A 17,730-nucleotide genomic window follows, 5' to 3' on the forward strand; every position below is an offset into this window, starting at 1 on the left:
TTTGTACAAACTACTACTTTGGACAAAAAAAATAGCGTAGCATTTATTCAATTGGTGTAGGTTGTACAATGCCGAGGCCGAATGCCGCCGCATTCATTCAATTATTTATATGAACATAGGTAATATGAACAAACTTGTCTATGAGAGAATAATAAATAAAAACAAACGAATTCATAAGACATCTTTATTTAGTTACAAATACTCAAGGAATAACTTCCAAAATACGTTTCTTAGTCCAGCTCAGTTTCACTCCCGGTTGTAGTCGAATGTGTAGTCGAAGTAGGACTGGTCGAAGCTCTGGACGCGCACATACCCGTCCTCTCCGCCGGACGCGTAGCTCTTGCCATCGGGGTGGAACGCCAAGCTGTTAATGGGCCCGAAGTGCCCCTTGACACGTCCGAACTCCTCTTCAAACACCAGGTGGAAGAATCTTGCGTCGAACTTGCCTTGACGGGTGGATGTAGTTGTAACGTCCATAGCGTCTTGGCCTCCGCCCAGCACCACGTGGTCTAAGATCGGGCTGAGGGCTGCCGAGTTGACGGGACGCTCCGTCTTGTACTCCTTGAGCAGTTCGAGCGAGCTGGTGTCGAAGAGCTTGGCCGTCTGGTCCTTGCTGGCCGTGATGAACATGGTGCCGTCGCGCGACAGCTGCATGTCGTTGATCTGGTGCGTGTGCTCCTTGATCGAGTGGATCTTCTTGCCCGTCTGTGAGGATGTTCAATAATTATTGTAATAATATTATATAACACAGTTATGGACGAGATGGAGTTTAGGGCTTATTATAATTTATCAGTGGTATTAGACAGCTGACATAGGCTGTTTTTAACAGCATGCGGATTTGATCACGCACGCGAGATTGCCCAGCAAGCATTCATACAAGTATTAATTGTAACGCGTGGAATATGCACACGAGACGCCGGAAAATGGCGTGTCATCCGCATGCTGTTAAAAACAGCTATAATACATAGACAAACAGATCTGTGGATAGATATAAGAAATAAAAAAAAAAAGCAAACACAAGAGATCATCACAGCAGTGTAGGAATCTTCTTAGCGTTTTGTTGACCAGCACTAGGAACGCGTCAAGAGTATTTCGCTGTGGTGTAATATGGTGATTAGTCAGTCAGATAAATTGTTAGCTTGCGCTGGACACTATGTGCATATTTCACTTGATATTGCACTTGGGGAGGCTCCTTTTGTGCATCCAATGGCAGTGTATGATCATACCAATAATAAGAATTAACTCTTTTTTTTAAACTTAAATGTGGATCACACACTAGTCTGGATCAAACTCTTGCGAGCATACACAAGTAAAACTGTCCACTACTGATAAGTGTTTTAGTTAACTTATTTGCAGAAATATAAGTAAGTGTTGGCAAGCCTTACCCTCAGATCCCACTGAATGATGTCACCAGCCTCATGGCCGGTGATGATGGTCTCATCCAGATTGCCCCACACCATTGAGGTCACCTTTGAGTCTGTGATCTCCCACTTGAGGATCGGTGCCTGTCCTGAGATAGATTCATCTACCGTCCTTGTGTCAACAATGAACACCTGTAAAGTGAAAACAACAAATCTAAAAAGTGGAAGAAATGGAAATTCTATTGTATTTTTCTTTACTGCACTATTTCCCATTCATTACTTATCATAATTATCATCCTATTTGTTTCAGTAAACATTAATAAACAACTATTTATGAAGCTTGAGTAGTTGTGGTCTGGGTTATTGTTCACAACTGCCAGTGTCATGGGTACCTTCGGGTCGGGTGTGTCTCCGGGTGGTATTTATGACTTTTTTTTGCTGTTAATAAATTGGTTTAAGTATAATAGTTTTTGATGAAACTATTTATATTAGGTATCTATCTGCACAATCCCACTTTTTATTTTCATGACTTTATAGTTGGACTGTAGACAGATATTAGTTCCCTAATTGTTGATGTGTTTAAAGGATAGCAATAAACTGGCCCTATTACATTGAGCATAAAACAACACTGACAAGAAATGGGTGCATAAATGCAAGTAATTATTTTCTACTATGTAATTAGACTATGTAGTTACCTCACAGGGGTGCCCCATGGCTTTGTCAGTGGTGTAGGCAGCTTGGTATGCACTGAAGCTGAAGTTCACTGTTCTTACTGATGAATTTGATTTGATTGTGGCAATGTTCTTTCCAGTTTCTAAGTCCCATAATCTGTAATGTTTGTAACAAGAATAAACATTTGCATGTAAGAGTGTTTTGGAGCTCTCATTGAGCATAAGCTTTAATAATGGAATATTGATATCTGGGCTGGGCTACTTCATATGTTTTCTAATCTTATATTTTAAACTTTCACATATAATTGTTATATTTCTGTGTTTCCTAAAGTGTTGGTAGAGATATAATGGTAGGGTTAGAAGTTGAATTTGTTTTGGTAATTTTAAGGTATCACAGGTTGGAATAAATACCTGCATGAACTGTCTCCGCCCCCAGTGATGAGGTTGATAGTTTGCCAATCAACGTCGAGGCACCAGACCACTCCACCGTGGCCATTGAAAGTCCCCAACCGTTCTCCGTTCAGAGACCACCACACATTAGGCTTGGAATCTTTCGCCACCGAGAATAGCAGATCTCCCTCTCGGTTATATTTAATCTGGGTAATGGCACGTTCGTGCCCTTGCAGCATCAGAGGTTTCTAAAACATGAAACAACAGAAAATAAATTCCAACTCATACATAGTCATCAACTTTGGGTTAACGTACCTGGAAGCTAATTATATTATATATCTATGTTATAAATGTATACGAAATAGTAACTATTAGCTGAGTATTAACTAAAACTCACCATTTTCAGGCTATTTTATGTTTTTATAATGAAAAATTAGAAAACTAATGCTATGACATGTGGCGGCGATCAAAAAGAGCAAGCAAAGTGACAGCTACCGAGCTACCTACTGACAGGCAGTGACGAATGGAAAATCTTCAAAGTAATCTGTGAAACCAAAGAACCTGCCAATATTTTAAAAAGGCGCAACCCTGCCATCTAGTGGCGAATATTAAAACTAATTACATTTGAGACTGTGCTGCCATCTAGTGGTAAGTAACTAATAGTCTGACAGTAATCTATTGTGCACTAGATGGCAGCACCATAGCGAAGCAGTGTGTTTTTACTTGCACTGCCATCTAGTGTTAAAAAGTCTAACTAATAGCATTTTTGATTGTGCTGCCATCTAGTGAGGAGTTGCCTAATGTCTGCCAGTAATCTATTGTGCACTAGATGGCAGCACTATAGCGAAGCAGTGCATATTGCTTGCCCTGCCATCTAGTGTTGAAAAGTCAAACTACTTAAATTAGCTACTTAGGATAGCGATTATAAGAAATAGGTTTTTTTCAGGAGTAGACTTTATTTCTGGAGTAGGCAGGACTAACCGGGTTAAGGTATTGCAAAAATACAAATTAATAATTCACATACAATTTATTTTCTTAAATTATTAACCATTGATTTCCAAGAGTACAACTAAAAAACAAATTAAAGTACAAACACGTTATGCATCGCTAACTTAACTGTAGGTAACTTTTCTTGGGAAACCGTATAGACCTCATTCAATTGACTAACCCGGCGCACCACTCGATCGAGATAGGAGGTGTCTTACAAACTGACCGACTTGAGAACAAATCAACCGCTTACCCTATCTTGGTCGACACAATAGCTTTCAGAACCAATGGCCATCTGTCTGCAACCTGTGACTCTCTACGACAACAATGTGAACACAAACACCTAGGACCTAGGCTATTGATAAAATACTAGTTAGTGATAAGTCTTGAAATTGAGCGAACCCAACTAAATAGGTAATAAAATAGCATCATGAAAATTATGGCAAAGAGTGGTAATGAAAGTGAATCGTCTATTTATGTGACTTAAAATACATTAATATTTCGACTTTAAATAATATATGGTAAGCGAAACGTGTTTGTTTTATAAATAACACATAAAATACATAATAATATTTATGAAAAATTAATTTGAAATATGATAGATACATATTATATGCATCTGTAATATGTAGATAATTATATACAACAAACACTCGTCAACGATTCCAAATATATATATTCTCTTACGGAATTACACTCGCTTTATAACTATTTTAATACAAGGTCTAATGTACACAATTTCAACCCTCTTTAACCCGAAATACGTGAAAGCTACATTTTTTTACACAACAAACCTTACTTATTCTATTTATGTGAAAATAGTTCGTCAGAACAACTTATTAAATGTTTATCTATCTCATTATGGACTGTAAGAAAGTGTGAAATGCAATAATTGTTATTCTCTTACGAATATATTAACATTATGTTTATATTACTATATATCAGTCAAAATATTTCCAAGATTTAGTATCTATTAACATCGGAGTAACCATGTGATAGTTAATGGTCTATAAAGCACTTCCATTTAGGTTTCATATAGGAGCAGCGAACCAACATTGCTAATACCTATGTACTTGTAAATGTGTATAGCATTAGCAAGAGCAATGCCCCATTGGTGCGTTGCGCTGCGTTGCATTGCGTCGTCCCAAAGGAACAGACTTAGGTATTTTTTATGACAGTTTCTTTGGGACGACGCGATAGAACGCAGCGCAACGCACAAATGGGGCCTCACACTTACGCCACCGGCACTTGACTAAGGACGTTGGTAGTTACTCCGAGTGACTCCTCTACACATCCTAGATCCAGTAATGCCACAAGCTATCTAATGCAAAACATTAAAATATTATAAACAAGCAGAAACAAATCATTGAAAATTCTCAAAGTTCAGTCAAATTTGAAAGTAATCATCTCTAGTGAAATTAAGGTAGAGCTAGGAAAGTGAAAGAACCGATCAGCAATTCAGGCGAAGATGAAGCGAGTTGTGGCAACCCTAAGTATATCCTATGTACAGTTTATAGTAGAGCCTCCGCGGCATATCGTGTCCTACTCTAATTAGGTACTCGCCAGTAATGCGCCAATTTTATTTATACATACAGGGTTCTCAATACTAACTTTGTACAACGCCAATAACATCCTTACACTCTAATTTCCATCCGATACAGTACCGTTAGTGTCTTAAAAATACACTAAACTACTAACAAAATAAGTGTCATTATTAATTATATATTAAAAAAAAACATTTACGTTAGTAAACGACGCTCGATTCACCATTACAGTTTATAATTTACGATTTTCGTCATTATAGTTTTAAATATCTATAAAGGCATCTTTACCTCAGACTTTAGAATTTACACCTTCGTTTTGATGGTGTCTTTAATAATTTATAATAAAGATTGATAAAAATTTAGAATATAAATAAATAGTGGCCCAATGACTGTGAAATAGTGGCGGCTCTGCGGGCTTTATCACAAACAAATGACACTAAATAGCGTGGAACATTTCAATTATCCAATAAACTATTACTGTTTGTGTATCACATTCATTGAACTAAATTATAATTTCACGAACACTACTAACTTAATTAAAACGAATTACTTAATAAACTTTAACAAAATTATCTCAAAACTAATTAGGCATTTGATGGCAGTATCGTAACTGGTTGTATTCACATTATATTTAATTTACAAAACAATAATAACGATAAACACTTAACTAATGGTAACGCGACGAGGAACAAGAGCCGCTCATTCAGGTAACGGGATTGTCTATTTAACTGTTGTCGTGGAGTTGACTCACCGGGGGAGTTGAGCCACCAGGGGAGTTGACCCACCAGGGGAGTTGACCCACCAGGGGAGTTGACCTACCTGCACCGAGGTGAGCCTTAACATTCAACAAGCATTTCATAATCAAGTTCGCCTGGTGGCTCCCTTCCCTATTCGGTGAAGTGAACTTTGCAAAAAATTTACATCAACACTAAAGAATTTTATCCAATTTACTAGAAAAATAAAATCTTTTATGGAGAAGGGTGGGGAGCTTAACTTTTTGTCATCATTATAGGTATTCCATAACAATGGGCAATTTAAATTAACTAGAACCTAAGTCCCTAGAACGAACTTTTTGGTTGTAATATCTTAATTAATTCAAGGATATCTCATCCTTCCTATATCTACGGTAACTGTTCACCGTTGCCGGAACGTTTATTACAAATAACATTAACATTAATACAAACGGTGTTAACAATATATAACGGCAAATAACTTTACAATAGAAGGCAGTGATTACCGACAGTGATGGTTACAGAAAGTCTGTTTTTAGTTTTACTAAATTTAAAAATATTAACTATATTAGTTTTGAATGCAGATAGATTTTTATTAAAAATTACTTCATAATTACATATTAATTAGAAAGTAGGTAGTATAAATATAAAAGATAGTTGGTGTTAATTTGCTATATACACCGTTCAGTTTCGACTGCCATGGTGCAAGTTTCTATATATTATATACAAATGTCACGACATTATAATATGTTTAAGACGGAATTAGAATAATTACTGGGAATAAAATAAGACTGGGAAGAAAATAAGAGTAAGATAAATATCAATCTCTTCATTATGTGCATTGAGCGTATTTTCTGAACACAATTGCGGTAAGGAAGAGGAAATAAGTCAAGTTATAATGAGGCTAGACGTCAGAGGGGCCCTGGCTGGCCGGGATCAGTCGAGTGCGGGCCAGCTGCGGGCGCGTGACGTCACGCGGAGACAAATGCAACATGCACGCACACGCGACACACGGAAACAGCTAAAGTAAGTTAAGACCAGAGTGAGGAGAGTGGGTCGTTACTAACGAGATGTATTGGCAATAAAAATGCATAAGTTGTGACTATGAGAACGAGCGTGCACGCACGCGTCTAAAGATTATGTTAGTGTATAAACAGTACAGTTGTATACAAGCAGTCTTTGTAAACACTGAGAATAGGTACTTAGTGCTACTTACAAACAAACAAGTCATATAAAATTAATTGTAAATTTAATTATTACACTCCAGTGAGTAACCTACTAGAGGCCTCCCTAGACAATATAAAATGCAACCTAAGACAGCAATATTTCATTTAGATACAAGTAGAAACATCTATTCCTAAAACAACATCTTAAACCCTATCGTATAAATTACAGTCTATATGTACAGAAATATATATTATGCGATTTTTTCGACTGACTAATTAAATAGTAGCATATATTTTATTTATTCTATTTAACATTATGTAGTGTACACTACCACGTATAAAACACGCATTCAAGTCCCTCGAAACTACGTTTAAAAATAACTATTAATATATATCAGTCTGTCAATTGGGACGTTTTATTTCTTCTAGTAGACATAAACCAAAACACACAATGGATTGTCTAGATGAGAGTATGTAATGATACCGCACGGTCACTGCGCGTGGACGAGGATGAGTGAAGCGGGCGCGGTCCGGCGGTCCGGCGGCGGCCCGGCCCGGTCCGTTCCAGTCCGGGCGGGCGGGCCGGGCGGTGTGGCGGCTCCCTGCGGGCCGCCTAGGAACGGGCGCCGGCGCCGGCCGCGTGAACACATGCTGGCGGGTGCGACGATCATAAGACGGCGGCGCGGCGCAGCCCCGGGCGCTGGTACATCGCGAACTAGACGCCCTGCTGGGCCATATACTATCTAATTTCAGCGGAGTTCAGCACGAACGGCACGTAGAACATCTTGCTCTCTAATAACAGATTCGCTGCTGCTTGAATCTGAAACGAATACAAATATTGTTAGTTAAAGAACCATACTTTTGAACTTCTGGAGCGTAAAGACAGCGTAGAAATTAAAAGTTCTTGGTCATTGTACCAGTCGACTACTGCACATAACACGACCCTCCCCAATCAGTATCCTCTGTCCACTTGACATGATTACCCTCCTACGCAAAATAGGGGTGTTATAATTTCAAGAGTTCAGTACCTATCTGTATGTATGGCTGTACGGTACTGACCTCAGGTATCCGTGCGAAGAGCTCCTGCAGGCGGCCGGGGTGGTGCGGCGCCGCGTGCTCCAGGTAGCTGCGCAGCACCTGCACATACCGGTCCTGGATGCCCTCCAGCTCCACCTCTGTAACAACCACCAAGCAGATTGAGTATACAGGATACATGAGTAACAAATGAGGATGATGCTCTTGTTCATCATAATCCATTAAGTACTTAATTAATAGTAAATAAATATGAACTTCACTTCGTTCTTATTTATTGCACGCATTGCATCAAACGGACGGATGGATGAACGCATGGCCACAGCACCATCATCAAAGTTAAACAAAGACCTTCCTACTCGTCCCTAGATGGCGCTAGTTGGCAGCGCTAAGCCAATGCCAGCGTTTGTGTGAGCGCGCGGTGCGGCTCTGACGTCACATCGCTCAGTAGGTCACTGCGATAGCGGGGCAACGACCGCGGCTAGCCGTTGACCTCCGCGCTCGCGTCCTCATCGCCAACGAGCGCGCTGCCTATTATTCGCGCACCAAGCGAGTTTAGTTTAGATGCGCATTTATACTGAGGTAGGTACCTACAGCATTAGATACTTGGTTGTAACATTTGTTTTCGTTCTAACTGGTTTTGGTATTGGAATGATATTTTGCTGTTATGTCCGTTCAAATCAATAATTTGTAAGGATGGTGAATATTTTTTAAACAATGATACTGAAACGAAGCTTGTAAGTATAATTGTGATCGGTTGGATTACGTAAGCTAGAACGAGATGCAGCATATTGGTGGAACGTATCGTATAATCCGCACTTTTCCCCGCGTCCCCCGCGCCCCCCGCGCCCCCCGCGCCGCCCCGCGCAGCGCAAAAGAGAAAGTGCGCCTTCCGCGTTGCGCTTTCCGCTCCGAGAGTGAAATGCTGTCCCGTTAGATGACGCAACGCTTTTATATCTATTGTGTCTATTATGCGACATTATCTGCGTGCCATGGGTATTTCATGTTTCATCATTAATAGTTATATGGTTTTAAATTGCTCGCATATAGGGCTGGCTATAAAATGTATTTCCACGATGCTATTGGCCGTAACCGTAACGCAGTAACATTGCTATTGCGTTTCTAACGTCTACAGCGAACTGTTATGTTCGAGTCTCAAAACTTACACAACCTACCCAGCACACATGCGCTGCCACGGACTAGTAATAGAAGCAGTGACAAACACACACACACACGCACGCAAGCTCTACAGAATGATTGCGCAAACGCTTTCCATTTCACCACGTTGCTTGCTTGAAGGACAAATCGTTTATAGGATATTTACAGACATGCCGCTTTATTTTGTCTATTAATGTTCGGTGAAACTGCCCATGGAACAGATTAATTATATTTTACCACAAAGTTTAAACGTTTGTGCTCTAACATTTTGTAAAGGTCTCACTTCGCATTAACACTATCTTGGATCCAGTTCGCCTGCAAGTAGTTAGGTAGGTACCTAACAAAGTAAAGTAGGTAATCTGCCAAGTTAAACGATAAGTGCTTTTTAAGTTGATAAACAATGTTACAATCACGCGTGAGCGGTGAAAATAATTTTCTAACATGGCGTCGTACGGGCGACCTAGTTGCGGGCGATAAGGCAGGATGCCTTGGTTTCCCTGCACTAAGAGCCCGGTGGTAATAGTGCGACCCGCCGCCGCTCTGCAATAAATGTGCACATACTTTATTACCTGCATATTTTCCTTCTTTATCTGATGGGTTGGTTATTGAGTATAACAACTAACTAAGAAACCGAGTAAGTATGTATGAACCTTATTGAATCTGAATGGCTATAAAACGCGTCGAGTCGTTCCGTCAAATGGTCCCAAGTTCCCGAGAGTCCCTAATCGGTGTCGCAAGCGCAGGCGTCGCCGGGCGCGCCCGAACTGGGTTACTATACCATAAATTACAATGACAGGCGATCGCGGCAAGCCAAACTTCGCGCTTCTCCCGCCGTCTAAATTTGATGTTATCAACAGACGCTTCTAACTTATAATAATTTTGACATCATTATTAGACGCTTTGACGCAATAGATGCAGAACAACAACTTTGATTGCCTATTAGTACTCAGTTTGTTGAACTCGTGTAGGTTTCTACTTCATATCAATATCTCTATGCGCACATTCTTTTAACGCTCAATTTCAGCAGTACAAAACATAAAAAAACTGAACATTACAGTTAGCAAGGCATCCATGAAACATTGTCCCGAGTTGGGTTCTAAATCAATCGCGGAAGTGGTGCTCTTTGCCGCTTACAAAGTATCTTAATGAGAATGAGTCACCTGGGCCGGAGGGCGCCGCTTGTGTAACCGGTAACTGACCTACATGAGCTACACCTAGGTAACCTAGGTAGAGCCCTACATGAGCTACACCTAGGTAGAGACATTGCATGACAGCGGGGCGCTCCCCCACTAGGGGTGTCCGTGCACCCCAGAAACACCCTTGTTCTCTATAATGCAATTATCTATGTGCTACACTGAAGTATTCAGGACGTGCGTTGCTTTTTGTACCTTAACGACGTCATACTTAATGGAGCATGAAATTTTATCTCCATATTTGTTATGAACTGTAGTATAATAAAACAAAACAGTTTTAGATCACAATAAAAAAGTACACTTTCGAAAACAAGGAAACCATTCGGTCAGCTTTTCAAATGTTTACATAGCCTAAATAACGATCGGTGAAAGGTTATCCATTATCAATTAACACAATTTGAATGGAAGATTCGCTTTTTGTTCACTCTGACGTCAGCAACCGCATTCACTTTTTTATACCAATTTCACTCTGTACTTTCTGATACTTTTGTTCCTGTCCTGCCAGTCCACCTCTCTTCATTCAGTTATATTACAGGAGTATTCTTACCAAAAACTGATATTTCACAGAATACCAGTTGAATCTTATCGTTTTAACCCTTTATAAAGGTTTCGGGCGATATATGACCGTTCTATTTTGAATTATATTCCATCGACTTTACGTCCAAAACCAATGAAATATTTGAACTTACTCTGCCTCATAAAGGGTTAGAACTTAAAAGATGCTTCAGTTGTAGCCGTAGCGGAAAAACTCAATGCTCACCTTGATTAAGCAGTATGTAGACCTTCAGACACACATACTCCTCCATGCGCAGCTGGATGCGGCGGAACACGCACGTGATCTGCGTCATCTTCTCCACCACCAGCCCCACGTCCAGCCGCAGCTGCTCCAGCGTGATGGGCCGCCCCATCAGCGAGGTCAGGCAGGATTGTAGCGTGCGCAGGTTCGCGTTCACCTGTGCGGGGAGGGAGGGTTAGTTTGCTTATTCGTGTAGGTAACAACTAGAAACTGGCAACCCTAAAGGCTGAGTTGATTGAACGTTGTTTTTAAGGGCCAATGCTGTTTTCTATTGTTTTTGTCTTGATACCTTTTTAGTTAACCTAAAAATGGAATCAACCGTCTTTTTGCTATAGTCATTGTGATTTGTACCATTACTTTTAAGTAATTTGAAAGGTTATGAATTGTATTGGTCTACATGCCACAATAGAAGCGTTGCCTTTCTTTGCTAGACATGGAGCACTATCTGATTTCTAAATAGATTCACTATCTTTCGTGTATTTTCCTAGAAATAATTGAGTTTACGTAACGCAACTGTAGCATACAATGCAGGAAATGCACTAGACAATGAAATACCTTCATGTAACTAGCATTAGCAGCATTTACGTAACACGTGCAACTCAACTTCGAGGTTCGATTGCTTTGTGTGTTCGTTTGTTAATTAGGAATAAACCATTTTTATGTGAAATTGGGAAGTTTTAAAAACATACTGATTGAACGATGGTTGGAAAATGTTAAGTCATTCATTAACAATGAACGCGAGAATGAGAATGAGAATGAGACGCGAACTCAATGAAAGTTACGATGAATATAAAATTCTATAACAAACATATCACGCAATTCAATTACTTTTATACATTTTCTATTAACTCATAAAGGCAAAATCCTAATTAAGCTATAAATTCTAAGATTTATCACAGCACAGCGGGCTATTATAGCACCATTCATGCAATAGTGCAGCGCGAGTGCAGCTAGAGGTACCATAGACGGCGACTTTCTATCGCATTGCGCAAGCGATGCAGATGACGTAACTGCGCGGCGGAAGTCTATGCAGCGAAAGTGACCCGGCGAGGGCTCGCTCCTCGCTCCCCCTCGCTCCGCCTCGCTCCCTCTCACTCCACCTCGCTCCTGACAGTACGTACCTCCTGCATGAAGTCCTGCTCGTGGTCGGCGGAGGGCGGCGCGTGCGCGTGCTTGCCGTGCATCGCCTGGTACGCCGCCGTCGTCAGCACCGAGATCTCGTGCCACTTCTCCATCAGCAGCTTCGAGTGGATCTCCATGGGGATCTCCATGATGAAGGGCAGCTTCTTGGTCCACGCGACCATCTTGTGTACGATGGAGTCGCCGATCTTGCAGAGTTTGTCGCCGATCTCGGAGGTGTCGTGCAGCAGGTCGGGCAGGTGGCGCACGGTGGCGATGTCCTCCATGGCGTCGCAGTCGATGAGCGCGCGGATCATGTGCAGCGCGCGCTCCAGCGGCACGGCGCGGTCGCGCGACGACGACACCGCGCTCTCTAGCCGCGCGCGAAGGTGTACCACCTGGACAGAACATCCTACATTAATTGCGAACTTATTAAACATCATATTCAAAAACTTGAGGTTGAATTGGAGTCTCTTACCTCGCTAGGGTTGGTGAGGGCAGTCTTAAGAATGGTCCCGTTGACCAAGTGAGGTGGGAGGGGCGGCAGAGCGGGGTCCTTCGACTTGTCCGGAGGCGACGCCCTGCTCGTGGCGGTTGCAGTCTTATTCGCTTTCTTGTGCTTCTTGTACTTCACTTTGTAAAGATTATAAACGGCTCCACTATTTCTACCTCCCGGCATCCGGTCTTCACGGACAGCTGGAACGGAAACCGAATATTAACAAAATGAATAACGAATTCAATGAAGTCAATCAATCACGATTTTAATGTTTTCCTAATTGAATAATGAACTATGCTCACCTTGTAATACCATTCCTTGCTCAATACATTTCTTGAACCGGCAATATTGACATCTATTTCGTTGTGTTTTGGTGATCTCACAGCCTCCATCAGCGACGCAGGTGTATACTCTTCGATTCTGCACCGTTCTCTTGAAGAAGCCCTTGCAGCCCTCGCAGGTGATGATGCCGTAGTGCAGGCCGGTGGCCTTGTCCTCGCAGATCATGCAGATCATGGGCTGGTCGTCCTCGTCACGCTCGGCCTCGGGCGCGTAGGCGCGCAGCTCCGGGCGGGGCAGTGCCAGCGCGCCGCTCCCCCCCGCGCCCCCCGCCCCGCCACCCGCGCCGCCCGCCGCCGCGCTCAGGTTCAGCGCGTGCAGCTGCTGGTGCGCGGGCAGCTGCGACACGTCGCCAGCCCACAGCAGCTCCATGTTGAGGGGCGGCCCGCGCTGCCGCCGCAGCTCGCCGCCAAGGTTCAGGAGGAGTCGCGCGGCGTTCTCTTCGCTGCAGTTGGCCGGGTCGGGCGTCGGCGGCGTGGGCGGGGTGTGGGACGCGCTAGGGGAGGGCTCGCCCGCGGGCGACGGCGCCGGCAGCGTCCAGAACATGGTCCGCACTCCGCCGGACTCGCCCATGATGACGGCGGGCGCGCCGCGCCATTGCGTCGAGCCGCGCGCTCCCTTCGGCTCGAGGGGTTGCGAGGGGAAGTGTCCTCCGATGAGCTCGGGTTTGACTCCGTTGAGGCAGGCGGCGGGCGGCCAGGGCGCGGGGCCCAGCACGTGGTTGCCGGGGTGCGGCGCGGGCGCGCGGGGGCGGTACGGCTGCGGCAGCTCCAGCGGCGCCGCCTCCAGCTTCACCGGGGAGGGCTGCGGCGTGGGGACCTGCTTGTAGGCCGCCGCGTTCTCCGCCTTGACTGCGTGCGGGGTGCCCTCGAACTTGATGACGGAGGGCGGCGGCGCGGAGCGGATGACGGTGGGGTGGCAGGGGGGCGGGGAGGGGGCGCCGGCGAACACCGGCGGCGGCGGCGGCGAGCTGCACGCGCCCTCCGCCATGCGCGGCGAGGGCGGCCCGGGGTCCGGCGACGACGTGCTCGTGTCAGCGGCAGACTCGCCTGGGGGACAAACTCTGTTAGAATGCGACGCCTTGCATCTCTCGTTCAAGAAAAAGAGCACCGCCGACTTAACATGCGAGAAATAGAAATTAGGTGAAACGTCAATGACCGCGCGGTTTGCTCGTACTTTCAGCGCAGGCGGAACGCGGCGGGGGCGGCGGGGGGCGGGGGGCGCGACACTGCACTTCCCGACGCCGACTAGATTAGTCCGTTGCGTCACGATGCAAACTGACTTGTGGCCACATAGAAACCACTGTTATGAGACTACCTACCTAGGAAATAGAATGAACGAACTGGGCCATGGACTATGCGACAACGTAAGGGTTTAATTGTTTGCTATGAATAAGTAGAGAAAGCATTATTACTTATAGGTACAATGATAACTTTAATATTGTTTTAAATCTTATTTTGTTCGTGCGAGAGCAAGATGGCTTGGCGGCGGCGGCGGCGCGCGGTGAGAAAGTGAAAGCTGCGCGCGCGCACGCCGCCGCCGCCGCGCCCGGAAGCTAGTGCAGCCTGCAGCAGCCGGCGCGGGGAGCACTGAACTATCTTCTGATCATACAATAGATACAATCAATAATGTAGTCCCTTGTACTTAGTATATTTTTTATTATAATAAGAATAACTGACATAAAATTATTACTTACAGGATTTTGCGATACCCATCGATAATTTTAGCAATCATAAAAGCACAAATTAATTATTATACCACGAAATATTATGCCATTAAAAACAAAACAATACAAAATAAAATCAAAATTACCGACTTTTTATTACTAAATCCATAGGCGAAGTGTTTACCGTCTACGAGCTCCCTATTACATCACTTCACAAATTTTAACAAGTCCATTGACTCTAATAATTGCATAAATGCATATATCCGTTATTTATCACATTGTTCAATTGTCTTTTGCAACTCGGGATCAAGATCAGCGCGGAAACTATCTGTGATTTTAGTTCGCGTCCTTCTGCTCGCGCGCGGCGCGTGTTTGTTCTTGAGGAAGAAAGTGGTTGGGACGGCGCGGCCGCGGGGAGCGTCGGGCGCGCGAGTGAGCGCGACCTACCGCACTCGCTCCCCGCTGCTTCCTGGTGCCTCCCTCCAGCCGCTATTAGGTCACTGCGGCGAGTGCGTGGCGGCTGGCTGCACTACCGAGGCACGAGTGCAGCGCGTGCACAGCGCATAGAGGACAATCTCTATTTCACTCCGCGTCCTTTGCCACATCATTACCTAGGAGGGGACCGCTCTTTCTAGCCGGTGATGCAACGGCCCGCCTCTCTCTGGAGGCTATGGTGCATGTGCATTGCTATGCATAACGGTTATGTAACGGACAGCATCTAGACTTGCTTAGCTTTTATGAATTGGAACTAGGAAACGGCCTAAATAATGTTAATAACTCTACATACTTTTGCAAGTAATGAATGCACTTGATTTTTTATAATACTTAAGAAGTTATTTTGTTACTATTTCATGCAAAAAATAATAACGTATAAAGATTGAACTGAAAGATTAAAACCTTTTCTATGAATACGTACTAGTTACTAGTTTTTATCCCACGATTACAACTTTAAACCATTTAAAGAAAAGTGAAGCTCACTTGTAAAGCTATTAATACATAATAATGTATGTATACCTAGAGCTCATTATATTTATGTATAGATGTTCAATAAATAACCTGATGATCGACGGCGTCGGCCGACTCTATTTTAGGGCGAGTGTCACTGGGCGGGCGGCGGGCGGGCGGCGTCGGCCATTCGCGATTGTTTTCGATCGTTGTTGTCCGAAGGTCGCGCGCGGTCTCCGACCTCTTGAACTAGGCCACGACCCACCCCCGCCCGCCCCGCCGCCCCGCCCGCGCCCCCGCCTGCATCGCTACCCTCACACTAAGCCTGAATAACCAGCTGATTGACGCAACCCCACACACGCCATTGCGATCAATAACTTTTTATTTTACTCTAGCCGGTAAACTACATGTGATAAACTCATACTTAGTAAAATTCAATACAAATAAGAAAGTTTAACTAAATTAAAAAACAAATAAACTATACGCTGAATACACCTGCCACATTACTGCTCTCTAATTCACCTAACATGTAAACATGTAACTAACTGCGATCCTGAAATAGTGGTCTTCATATGCGTTTGACGTATTCGCGTTCGTATAAATAAACAAATCAATAGAGTTGGGGGCGCGTCCGCCGCGTCACGCTCACACCCCGTCACGTGTCGCGCCCGCCCCGTGTACACACCGCCTTACGTCCCTATCTCGTATCATTTCAGATAGCTTACCCTATTTATTTACGGGAGCAATGATGATGCACGTCGAAAAATATACATTTATATTCAAAATAAAATGTTATTGCCATAAAGTTGTGTTATCATTATCGCACAAAAGCTGTTATTTATGCAAATTATATTATGTGATGCGTAGTTTATTAGCACCAAGCGCTTAGCGCCTCTAGTGCTATAACATTGGCCGACAAAGAGTGAATCTTTCTTTCTCTCATGACTTATTCATTCGCTCACAAACAATAATTACGGCACAGATTTTTATTAAGTACTTTCACTTGTTTACGTAAACTTTCTTCGTCACTGACACTCGCGTATCGTGATGTTATGTAGCTGGGAAGTCGAAGTTTCGTACATCTTTGCTCATTTATCTTACATTTTTAATAGCTGTTATTCATTGAAATTTTAAATGGTATCACTAATATTATTTGAATTACTTACTAGCAGTTTGTCTCAACAGAAGTATTAATAAAAACAATCTAAAAATAGATCTGAAATTATCTGTTCGTACGAGTATAATTAAATAAACTACTTATGTAGATCTTGATCTTTCTATTATAATGTTGATATCTATAAAGTGATCATACTTAATTTAAATCATTATTTTGTATAACTGTTAACCAGTAGAACCGGATCTCGTTTTGGCAATTTTTTCGAGTGAAAGTTATGGCATTTCTAAAAACCTGATCTTGTGCTCTCACGCTGCCGCGAGCCGTATTATTTAACTTTTTACTATATTCAATAATATTATACCTATTACCAAATCTTTTTATTAATTTATTCAACAGTTAACGTTAACCTGATCGATTCCATAACCGCTGAACTTGATGTTATTAACAGCGTGTAAACGAATCTATGGAAGTGTTCACACGTACAAACGTTTTTTACGGATCAAGGACGCTGTTTAAAGATATACGTAAGTACTATATTATAATATAGTACTTACGTATATCGTTGCAGAAACATGAGATAGCTAAATACTAAATAGTTATCCGTTACGATGCCAGATTACACGACACACCTCCATGATGCGGTCGAGTCGGGGGAGCGCGCCGCAACACTCGCAAGGTGAATGCAGATCGCCAACGAAAGCGACAACCCGTGGTCGTGGCCCGACTACCGACGAGCCGACTACACCCGCATAGTAATCATCACACGACCTTTCCCTACTAACAATACCAATGTTTATAGTGTTGCTGCATTACGAATGTTACGATACATTGGACGTTTGAAGAGAAAGCCAAAGTAGCAATTTAAAAGATGTGCATGATGTCGGAGGATTTGTGGTTGGATTCGACTTTTACGAGTATTTATAAGAAAGTCATATAGCATGGTCATACGTATATAGTAGATTTTGATTTGTGTATAAACATGTCGGTGCTCTTTTCCTTGAATGCGACATTTCGGAAGC

At 43.1% G+C, this 17,730-nt stretch overlaps 2 protein-coding genes across 3 annotated transcripts in view; both read right to left on the reverse strand.

Moving 5' to 3' along the window:
* Nucleotides 1–170: 170 nt before the first annotated feature.
* Nucleotides 171–2,925, reverse strand: LOC105398560 (eukaryotic translation initiation factor 3 subunit I). The gene is made up of 5 exons (XM_011570680.3): nucleotides 2,820–2,925; nucleotides 2,444–2,670; nucleotides 2,057–2,189; nucleotides 1,386–1,553; nucleotides 171–705 (listed from the first exon to the last, which is right to left on the reverse strand). Exons 1-5 carry the CDS (start codon nucleotides 2,820–2,822, stop codon nucleotides 247–249), a joined length of 990 nt encoding a protein of 329 aa, XP_011568982.1. The 5' UTR covers nucleotides 2,823–2,925; the 3' UTR covers nucleotides 171–246.
* A 1,595-nt stretch (nucleotides 2,926–4,520) lies between these two features.
* Nucleotides 4,521–17,730, reverse strand: part of LOC105398609 (hormone receptor 4) — a 66,431-nt gene continuing 53,221 nt past the window's right edge. For both annotated transcript variants that reach the window (XM_048625907.1, XM_038108343.2), the window contains 6 exons: nucleotides 12,947–14,032; nucleotides 12,627–12,844; nucleotides 12,151–12,546; nucleotides 10,994–11,186; nucleotides 7,910–8,025; nucleotides 4,521–7,670 (listed from right to left, as the gene is read on the reverse strand). In XM_048625907.1, coding sequence (XP_048481864.1) covers nucleotides 7,590–7,670; nucleotides 7,910–8,025; nucleotides 10,994–11,186; nucleotides 12,151–12,546; nucleotides 12,627–12,844; nucleotides 12,947–14,032 — 2,090 coding nt within the window. In that variant the 3' untranslated portion in view covers nucleotides 4,521–7,589. The remainder of the gene's footprint in view (nucleotides 7,671–7,909; nucleotides 8,026–10,993; nucleotides 11,187–12,150; nucleotides 12,547–12,626; nucleotides 12,845–12,946; nucleotides 14,033–17,730) is intronic.

Source organism: Plutella xylostella, chromosome 15 (genome assembly GCF_932276165.1).
Source record: "Plutella xylostella chromosome 15, ilPluXylo3.1, whole genome shotgun sequence".
Lineage (NCBI taxonomy): Eukaryota > Metazoa > Arthropoda > Insecta > Lepidoptera > Plutellidae > Plutella > Plutella xylostella.

What these genes read in the sequence shown, in the direction of transcription:
- LOC105398560 (XM_011570680.3), bottom strand. An exon ending in GGCGGAGACAGTTCATGCAG is followed by an intron (nt 2,190 to 2,443) that starts GTATTTATTCCA and finishes CAAACATTACAG; the next exon opens with ATTATGGGACTTAGAAACTG. An exon ending in CCATGGGGCACCCCTGTGAG is followed by an intron (nt 1,554 to 2,056) that starts GTAACTACATAG and finishes TTCACTTTACAG; the next exon opens with GTGTTCATTGTTGACACAAG.